Source organism: Carassius carassius, chromosome 15, assembly GCF_963082965.1.
Source record: "Carassius carassius chromosome 15, fCarCar2.1, whole genome shotgun sequence".
NCBI lineage: Eukaryota > Metazoa > Chordata > Actinopteri > Cypriniformes > Cyprinidae > Carassius > Carassius carassius.
Genome location: NC_081769.1, coordinates 28,421,408 through 28,431,457, shown reverse-complemented (window position 1 = coordinate 28,431,457; position 10,050 = coordinate 28,421,408). Strand labels below are relative to the sequence as shown.

The 10,050-nt window shown below is 38.3% G+C and overlaps 1 protein-coding gene across 3 annotated transcripts; it reads right to left on the bottom strand.

Annotated features, from left to right (window-relative positions):
- Window positions 1-984: 984 nt before the first annotated feature.
- On the bottom strand, window positions 985-9,062 carry LOC132158770 (protein LYRIC-like). Of its 3 annotated transcripts, none has more exons than XR_009437714.1 (14): window positions 8,575-9,062; window positions 5,021-5,110; window positions 4,838-4,922; window positions 4,455-4,661; window positions 4,310-4,363; window positions 4,052-4,222; window positions 3,630-3,689; window positions 3,378-3,440; window positions 3,168-3,289; window positions 2,686-2,796; window positions 2,518-2,598; window positions 2,349-2,442; window positions 1,617-1,822; window positions 985-1,501 (listed from the first exon to the last, which is right to left on the bottom strand). XR_009437714.1 is itself a non-coding variant. In XM_059568325.1 (14 exons), the coding sequence occupies exons 1-13, from the start codon at window positions 8,911-8,913 to the stop codon at window positions 1,752-1,754; spliced, it is 1,548 nt and encodes a 515-aa protein (XP_059424308.1). In that variant the 5' UTR covers window positions 8,914-9,062; the 3' UTR covers window positions 985-1,501; window positions 1,714-1,751. The 3 variants fall into 3 exon arrangements, 2 of the variants coding, with proteins under 2 accessions (XP_059424308.1, XP_059424307.1); XM_059568325.1 differs by having other exon boundaries at window positions 1,714-1,822; XM_059568324.1 differs by having other exon boundaries at window positions 985-1,822.
- Between the last annotated feature and the right edge of the window lie 988 nt (window positions 9,063-10,050).

Below are 10,050 nucleotides of genomic sequence, written 5' to 3'. Positions count from 1 at the left end.
CTTTTGTGACAAGACAGTTACAGTTACTTTGCTTTTGAGTTATCACATCGACTATTAGAAAACCTATATCGTTTGACCTCTATAAACCTTATCGTAAGGTAAAATAACCAACAAGAACTAACAATATTTATCCCTCTTAAAGGAATAATTGAAACAGAAATCAAAATTTGCCAAAAATCCAAGATGTAGAGACGTTTTTGGTCATCAGAAGAGATTTTGAGAGATTAAGCATTACGTCACTTGCAATAGCTCCTCTGCAGTAAATGGGTGCCGTTAAAATGAGAGCTCAATCAGCAGATGAAAACATAACAATAATCCTCAAGAAACCACACAGTGTTAATGTCTTGTAATGCGAAAAGCTGTGCTTTTGTATGAATCAAATCCAGTAAGACATTTTAACCTTGAATCCATTGCATGTTTGCAATATGAGTGTATAAATTATAATAATTAGACAAAAGCAAGTTTGAACCAATGATTTTTCAGCTGCTTTTTAAAAATGTCCATAGATCTCAGTTTCAGAAGAGCATTCCACAACTTGGGAGCAACTACTTCAAAGGACTAGGGACAGTCCAAAAAAATTCTAAATAACATGGGGAGGACTTTGCTAAATCTCTCCAAATCTCTTCCGATGAAGAAACAAACTCATGTACATCTTTGATGGCCTGAGGGTAAACTGTAGGCTTTTTTTTTTTTTTTTGGTTGCTTTAATGGCAATATTAACAAATGAGTGTTACCTTCATTTTACGATACACAGACAGTCTTTGGACCCCATTGGCTTTCATTTCATGGACATGACTCCCACAAATATTTTTAAAACATTTTATTTTGTGTTCCACAGAGGAAAGTCATACAACCCTGGAACAGTACGAGGGTGAGTAAATTTTCATTTTTGGGTGAATTTGTCTCTTTAAAGAAGTTGTAGAATTAAAAATCGTTTGCGCAAAATAAATTAAAACAGTAGTCAGAATAATCAGACAATGACACAGGAGTGCATAGCAACTCTTTAATACTCATTAAACATGACTTATATTAACCAATAAATACGAAAGAGGAAACGGCATGCAGCTGACAGATCGTTGCTGCCATCTTGCACAACACAAGTTAAGGCATTGAAATTTACCTGACACTGCTGTACTTGGTGTAACATTGATCACGAAAACCCCGGCCAACATCACTAGTACTTCACCAGAGCGAACGGTTAATAAGCTGTTTGTCTGATAATAGCGTCATCTACTCATGTTCACCAGCAACAAGTCCCCCAGAGTTCATTACGGTTTTCCCATATGGCTTGATTTGATGCTTTTTCCTCCTACAAACCGGCTGAATTAGTGCACTCTAATCTGCCTCAGTGTATCATAAATTAAGGATGAGACAACGCTCTCATGTAACAGCTCACTGATCTATAGGTTCCCACTGGATCGTGTGCGTGCATCTCAAGTGTTCTTGAAACGTCCCCAGTGCTTTGCGATGATTGCCAGGATCTTCTTAAAAAATTATTCTGCTGCAAATACAAATCATATCAAATTGACTGTAATTAGCAATTAACATACATAAAAAACCAAATGAAGCGTCCCTTCATGTGATGTGTAACGTTACAGTACTTTGTCTAGATATACCTAATGGGATGTAGACACTAGGATGGGATTCACAACACGGTGGGTTCAAGGGTATCAAAAAAAGAAGTCACTCAGGAAGTATGAAATTCTGTACAACCCCAAGATTGCATATGTTGTCTCGTCTCTTCTGTACCTTCATGTCTCTCTTCTAGCTTTCTTCTTTTTCACTGGTTGTTTTGGGGACTCCCTGCTGTCATCTGTTTTTTCTGGTGGAGGATAAAAATGTAAAAATAAAATAAAGACCAGACATCAGTTTCTACAAGTTTACAAAGGTGAATATAACACTTTTAAAGGAAACAACTTTTACTGTACCTAATGAACACATTATAAAACGGTGACGTTCTTTTTTTACGAGTTTCGTCTTGTTTTCCAGTACAAATGTCTTAAGATTCATAAATCAAGATACATTTACTTGAGATGCAAAATGGCAAGTGAAGTCTTGTTTTCTGAGAAATGTATTCAATTGAAGGGAGTTTATGATTAAAATAAGACTCATGTATCTTGATTTAGGGATGCTTGTATATATTTGTACTGTAAAAAAGCCAAAAACTCAGAAGAAGATATTCATTTTAATGCATGCAACATTTAATGCCATGGTGCCTTTATGTATTTAAGATATTCAAATCGAATCAAATTTCTCAAATGCCTTACTCTGTGTAAGGGCAATATAAGACTTTTTATAACCTGCAGAAACCCGGTGAAATAAATGATCTATATGGTGGTTGAACGTAATTTGTGTTGGTACAGGAGTGGGTTTGTCTGTCAGCTCAGGTTCAGTCATTCTCTGTTGCGTCTGCACTGGAGCTGATGGTACTAGACCGCGTGGCTGTTGAGAAGCAGACAAAATTTAGGACCTTGTTTTATTGAGAATAACAAAAGAATGTTGAAAACCATATCTCACCCCTGCTGAGGCAGCTGAGACGTTTCCCGCTGCGCTCTGTACCGGTGTTGCAACAACGCTCGCGTCTCTCTCAGCTTTCACCTGCGGCTCAATATGATGCATGTATTCTGCGTTAGGATTGAAGTAACAGATCAGTTATTTGGAAATGTCTTCTGGTAACATCCTCACCTGATCAGAAGGTCCAGCGTCCTCCAGCTTCTTCTTCTTCTTTTTCTTCTTCTTAGCTTTACCGCTGCCAGGGGCGACTGCCTCGTCTTTATCCTTCTCGTTATCGGACTCCTGCAGAATGGACAGAAATGAAATATCAGTGGTTTGCATTTTTGGTTCAACTACTTGGTCAAAGGAACTTAAAGAACAGTTCACCTCAAAATGAAAATTCTGTCATTTATTTACCCTCAAGGTGTTTCAAACCTATATTAATTTCAGCTGCTGAACACAAAAAGAAGATTGTTTGAAGAATTCTGCTAACCAAACGGTCAATGGCTACCTTTGTGTTCGACAGAAAAAAGCCACAATTTCCATTTTTGGGTGGACTATCCCTTTAATATTTCACATATTCACAGTCCTCTGATGTCAGTTAATAGTCACACGACATGCAGGTAAACAAAATATTTCATTTTCACAAGCCCACAGCTGCACGACGGACTGACCTGTGCCACTTCTGGGACCGGCGGCTCCAGCTGCGCTGCGCTCACAGGCTGTTGCACAACATAGTTCCCCCACTCCTCTGACGGAGCGTTCCAGTCACACGATAGATCCACAGATGTGCTGTCTTAGGAACACAACAGCAACTCTTAGTAAGTCTTTGACTCTAAATTTGTGAGTCGGAATAGGTTTTGGGCAAGTATAGATTTTCTTACTTATTCCAGACCACTCGTCATCCAGTGGCTCAGGAGGCTGAGCACTCCAACTCAGGTCAGGCACTGCAAACACAGAGGACTACATGCTTTATCTTAATGGATCCAGGTTTTACACTGAGATGTGATAGATCATGGTGTAAGTGGTGATACTGAACATTATTGAGTGGTACAGAGAATAGAAACAGTTCCTGGCTGAATAGGAGCAAGTCTAGTTTAGTTATGCATTCATTTCATGAATTCTGTATAAATTACCAGCAGTCAAGCCACTGAATGAAGGTGGAATATGAGATCCATCCACAATAGTCCATGAGCCTATGTTAAGAAAAACAAACAAGAAATTTTATATACACATATGGCTGTGCTCACCAAAGCAAAAAAAAAAAAAAAAAAAATTAATATTGTATATTAACATTAATACAAAAAGTTAAAAACAACAGCATTTATTTGAAATATAAATCTTTTGCAGCATTATAAACATCTTAAATGTCACTTTTGCTTAATTTAATGCATATTTTCTGATTAAAAGTATGAATTTCTTAAAATAAAAAATAAAAGCATCTTCTGCATGAGCACCAATGCATACATGGAGCATGTGCCACAACCTGGCCATCATTTTAATAAGAAAGATAAATATTAAAACATGAACTTGTGATTATTGAAACTTTTTTCAGCACCTTCCATATCTTGGGGCCAGACAGAGGGTTCACTAGTCTGACGCTCGGTAGGAACGGTCATATTGCTCCAGCTCTCTGCCTGAACACTGGTCATCTGAGGAGGAAGCTGCAGGCCCAGATCGCTCCAGCCAGAACCTTTAACAGCCAGCACTTCCTGCCAACACGGCGTCACTGCAAGACCACAGGAGGCATGATCATTATCAGTGCCAAAAATATTTCTTCAACTCAATCTGTTAATATTGAAAATGAACTGATAACCTTGAGGAACATCAGCGTCTCTTACAAAACTTGCTTCAATTTCAGGTGGTCTAACTAAAAAGGAGAAAAAAAATTATGATTTTGATTCCACTATTATACATCCACCTGTTATGTACCATAAAAATGGCAACAGATGTAAACATACCCTCCACTTCTCTTTGGACTGGAGGCGTAGAAACAGTGGTGGTGATGGTGGTTTCTGGTTCTTCTGGGGTGGTCTGGATTTCGTCCAGGGTACTAATGGCACTCGAAGCCGCGGTTGTTTCTGGGCTGCCTGACCCATCACCTGGAGCCTTGTCCTTCCGCCGCTGCTGGCGTTTCTCACGGTTACTCACCTTGGTCTCCCAGGTACCTGACGGATACAATTACCATGACCACTGAATGCAAATAAAGTGCTGAGTCACAGCTATTTATTAAGCAAATACCATCTCTTGCAATAACACACATGCAAATATCAATCTATCTATTTGAAGCAAAATAAATTCTTATAGAAAACAAATCACAGGATTTATATTAATCCAAACATACCTTCATCGGGTTCTTTGCCATCGACAGATGTAGAGGATTTTTTCTCTTTCACAGTAGGCTTTGGCTTTTTCTTGTTCTTCTTTGCCTAAAACCACCAGGAACATCCGGATGAATAAATTACAGTATTTAATTTTGGGGTGAACTATCCTTTTAAAAGTACAGTAAATGTTAAAATAAATCAACCTTGTCAGTCTTCACTTCTGGTAGCTCTTGACCGTCCACTACTTTGGCCTCCTCGTAGGGTTCCACAGCAAGTCCGTTCCTCTGGGCTTTCTGTCAAACATTTAGAAAAATGCTTAACTTACTTTTACAATAAAAACCAATAGGTAGTAGATCTAAAAGTTTTGCAATGTGTAACATTTTCCCCTTTTTTTTAACGCCATGTCAGCTTCTATGTTCAACGTGTATGTGCATGCATGTTTTAATAGAACTGGGATGCCTGAAAGTCAAATAGTGTGATTTAATTGGTTTTAGTAGTGTTTTAAAGGTAAAATTGTAAGATATTTGCAGTAAAATATCCAAAAACTACTAGGCTAGTGTTATATATTATGTCCAGCTGATTACTAAGAATATCTCTAATGTTTTCATCTACTTGTAAATCATGAGAAAATTCCCATTCTAAACAGTGATATGGGGCAGTGCAGTCGCCTGTCAATGACGTTATTTACCCTTTGTTACCGCCTTTACTGACGTAGAAATCACATGACAACAGTGTCATGGACAAATGCGGAAGTAGCTTCGCGACCAACTTCAACTAGAAAGAGATGCCGTTTAGGGCTGTGCGATATGGACAAAAAAAATCTATCACGATTTTTTGATCAATTTTGCGATTTCGATTTTAATCACGATTTTGACACACACTTGCTTTACAGTCATAAATGCATTCAGTATAAATTTTAAACATAGTTCCAAAAGGAAACCAATGAGAGCTTTATCAAATGTCTCTAGAACAGACATAAGTCAAAATAATCCCTAAGTAAAGATGTCAAACAAAATGTCTAGAAATACGGAGAAAAAACAAAAACAAAAAAAAAACGTGTTCAGGGATTTTTGCCATGCATTGGTCATAAAGCTCATTTTAGCGGTGCCTCAGGTGTTATATGTTTTGCCCTGTTTTTATACAGTCTATGGTTTTGCCTAATATATTTATTGCCCAAGGGTCACACGTACTCAATCTGCAGTGGGTATACAGTAAGTTATGTGTACGCGGTTCAGAAGCAGCAACGAGAGCGTATTATTAACGCAAAAGCACATTAAAATAATGCTCAAGCGCGGCTCTATCCACTCGCACCAGTGATGCGGGGGTCAATGTATTAATAACCTGCACCCGACCGATGTTTTCAACTAACCCACCCGCAACTCGGACCGCATTTTTAAAAAGCATTAAATGCTCATCGTATTGTCATTGGGAACGTAGGCAAAACTAACTAGGCAAAAAAAAAAAACTTAATATATTATAATTTTGTCAAGAATTATAAAAAATCGTCAGTAAGCTCATAGTTTGTACTAAAATAGTCTAGTCTGGCTATGTCTATTTGTATGTTTCTGCAAGGTCAGAAGACATTGAGGCTCGGGTTTGTTCCGATCAGAGCTCATGAGCAGTGAGCGCATTTCTGAATATCCCGATCCGCTCGCTCATTCCGTGGGGTCTCGCTCAACCCAGAATGGCCTGCTGGTTCGAAAATATGCATGGAGTCATTTTATTGTTTAGTAATAAACTGGTGTTTTCTGTGTTGCTGCAAAAATGAAGTTGACAATGAATGCAGACTCGCCATGAACGCCAGAGAGAAATGCACATTTCATATGGATTACATCATCAGAGAGTAGCCCATTTATTTTGGTTTAAATATTTTCATTTAAAAGGAGACATTTCAAGCTTTCTGTAATGTATATAGCCTATATTTCTCAAATCTGTGAGGCACACGCTGAGTTTAGTTCACATGCAATGCAAGTGATCGTGCCAGCGCCTTATTACATTGTCTGCTAGGCTATATATTTGCTTCTTATTTATTAAATACGGGCAACTGATTGATAAAACATTGATCAGAATTAAGATACAATTTATACAAAAACGAAAATCTTTTAAAAAGAGTTTTCTATGAAACAAAACTTAATGAAGTCGTCAAAATCATGTTTTACCAAAAACAGCGCTGTTGCTCCCCATGCAGTCTTCTTTGCCGCCTCCATCTCTACGTGCAGACTGAGCTCGTGCGTCATCTTCATGCCAGTTATTCAATAAAGTGAAGGCCTATGTATTTAATAAATGTGTCTAGTACTATATAAATGACAAAGGTTTAATTGGCATTTTTGTTTCAAAGGACCCGACCGACCGCGACCCGAATATCATTAAAAATATTTTTGGATGACTCGTAACCGCGGGCGACCGCAGGCACCCGCTCATTTCAACCCGCGCATCACTGACTCGCACGCAGATTTCCTTTGCTCTGTTAACAAAACCAGATGCGCGTACTCAGATCATAGACTGAGGCTCAGATATAAGCTGCCATACAACGTGTCTCCTCTCGCTCAATCTGTGTCCTGTGCACTCACAACTATCTCTGCTCACGCGCAAGATATTAAATCTTTCCGCACCTTTCTATTTATAACCTTTTCTGTTCTCATCTTTTTACTGCGTGCAGTGTGAACGTTCTGTTCCATTAACATGGCCTCGGGAAAAAAAAGCTACGCATCACAGACAGAGTGTGTGAACCTGGAGTTAGGCATATGTCCAGTCTGCTCTGTTCTCGCGCTCCACTTAGGTGTGCTGCATCCTGATTGGTTCAGATAACATACTGCGGGAGGTCGGGCCGCGGAAAATCGTGCTATAAAGCGATTTAGAAATCGCGCACACTCAAATCGCGATTTTATTTCGATTTCGATTAATCGCACAGCCCTAATGCCGATCTCGCTTGTGTTTTACATAAAATGTATGCTATTATAACGATCAACAAGAATAGTTTTATGGAGCATACACACCAAACGTGGGGCATCGCGTCTCTAGACCAGCACAAGGACGCGTCTGATCCATAGTCTGATCGCGTCTTTGCATTGACTTTGTATGTAATCTACTCGTGCAAATCGTTAAACTTGCGTTAAATCCATGATTTATCTTTCCTTCTGATTGATGGCCGTCAGCGGTTGGGTAGAAGACAACAAATCCCATCATTCCATGCTCCTCCTTAGCATCATCAAACCACGCGATTGTTATTGTTTTGGTAGTGAGCCCTCTAGTGGCAGGTCCTACAACCTGTACCTTTAAATTAATCTTTTAAATGAACGACTCATTTTGTTCGTTGTTTCTAAGCATGTGACAGTTTTCTGCTTTTAAAAAAATAACTATATTGTTAACCAATAGCATTCGAATGTGGGTTGTGAAACCCAATCTCATTGGTTGGACCTACTGAATAAATACGCCTTCATTAAACAGTCAGTGTTTTGAAGAGGCCAACTGAACAAATAACACGTAATGTTATCCTTCTCGAGAAACCCAAGGTGTGAAAACAATATATATTTAATAGACTATTAGACGTGAAATTGTATATATATATTTTTTTATAATATGCTTCTTAATTAATCCTTTGAGAAATTATTCAACGACTCGCTCATGAAATACAAAAGCTCTCGCTTCTCTCCACTTTACGTTGCAACACGCAGTAAACGAATCTAATGGTGAATCGTTTTGAATGCAAAAGAATTGAGTAACTAAGATGAATCGAAATGCCGCTTCTAAAGCAAACCTTCTCAGTGTTCTTCTTTCGGTTTCTTCTCCGGGGCTCATCTGCCGCCTTCACCGCTTGTGCTGGACTGGTGTTATCGGTGATGTTTTCTCCTGTCTTAGTTCCTGAAAGTATTTTTGATAAACCGCGACAGATCGAGACCCATATAATCAGAATGAGAACTAGACCGAACCAGGCCGTTGAGAGGAGCAGCCATGGGGCGCAGAGATCAGGATTCAAGCCCAGGTCTATTCCCAGCTCCGACTTCAGATAGACGAGGCCGGTCGACAGGGTTTCTCTGACATATCCCGTTATCTGCTCCACATGCAGTGAAGCGATCTCTTGCCAACCCGGTGCCATTGCAGTCTATTGAGCGGACACCGGCGTGCAATCATTCACAAAAACAACAGTTTGTGATAATTACACGGGAAAATACATAGCTGTACCAGTTTGCCGCAGCGTGCCACCGATTACGGCTGCTATTGCTGCTGCTTCTATTCTTACATTGGCTGAAGATGCATGAACTGGCTCGGAGACAAGCTCCCCTTACTGGTCTGGAGTGCAATTGAGTTTACTTGCAGTGTCTTAAAATTGGACAAAAATGATTCTCAATAATGGGTATGCTTTGTCTACCCCATACCCCCATTTTATAGACCAGTGGCCTCAAATATGACAAGGCAAAACATAAATAAAATATAAAAATATGTATTTTTTTACTCACCACAGCACAGTAGAAATATATATATATAAATTACCCATTACCTCAGCATTCATCCCTGATCAAAAGCTAATAATGTTTTAACTGCTTCATTAATTCATTCAGAGATTAACATATAATATGAGCATATAACTACATTTCTGAAAACACAATTTCTGTCAAATCTATAGAAAACAAAATGAGCTAGTAATGATGATCTCTGTAGATGTTATTTTATTAATACATAACTATTTTTAGTTTCCATTTTTCAAATCTTTTTTTTCCAGTTTACTGTGAAAAAAGATTATCTCATGATTTCTGCAAGAAGAATAAAATAGTAATAATGTCAAGTTCTGTATTTTATTGCTATATTTATCTTACACCCCCCCCCCCCCCCCCCCCACACACACACACACACACAAAACAAAAAAATACAAATACTTTCCTTTGTTGGCTCTACAAAAATTATTATGATTGATAATTATTATTATGTCATGATTTTTGTCCAATCTACAGAAAGCAGAATGAAATAACAATAATTCTCTATTTTACTTTATTTGTTTATTTATGAAGACAGTTGGTAACACTATAATGAACTAAACAATGAATTAACAACATAAAATGCAAATACAAAGGGACTCCTTTGTTGAGTTGCTCACTATGAATACTATAGCACAATATATTTCACATGGGTAAATTTAAAGTTATTCTGATTCTTGAATATGGCCTGGAATATGTATTTTAATATGACATTTTATCACTAATAAATTATCATATAAACGAAGGTGGATCGGATTGCG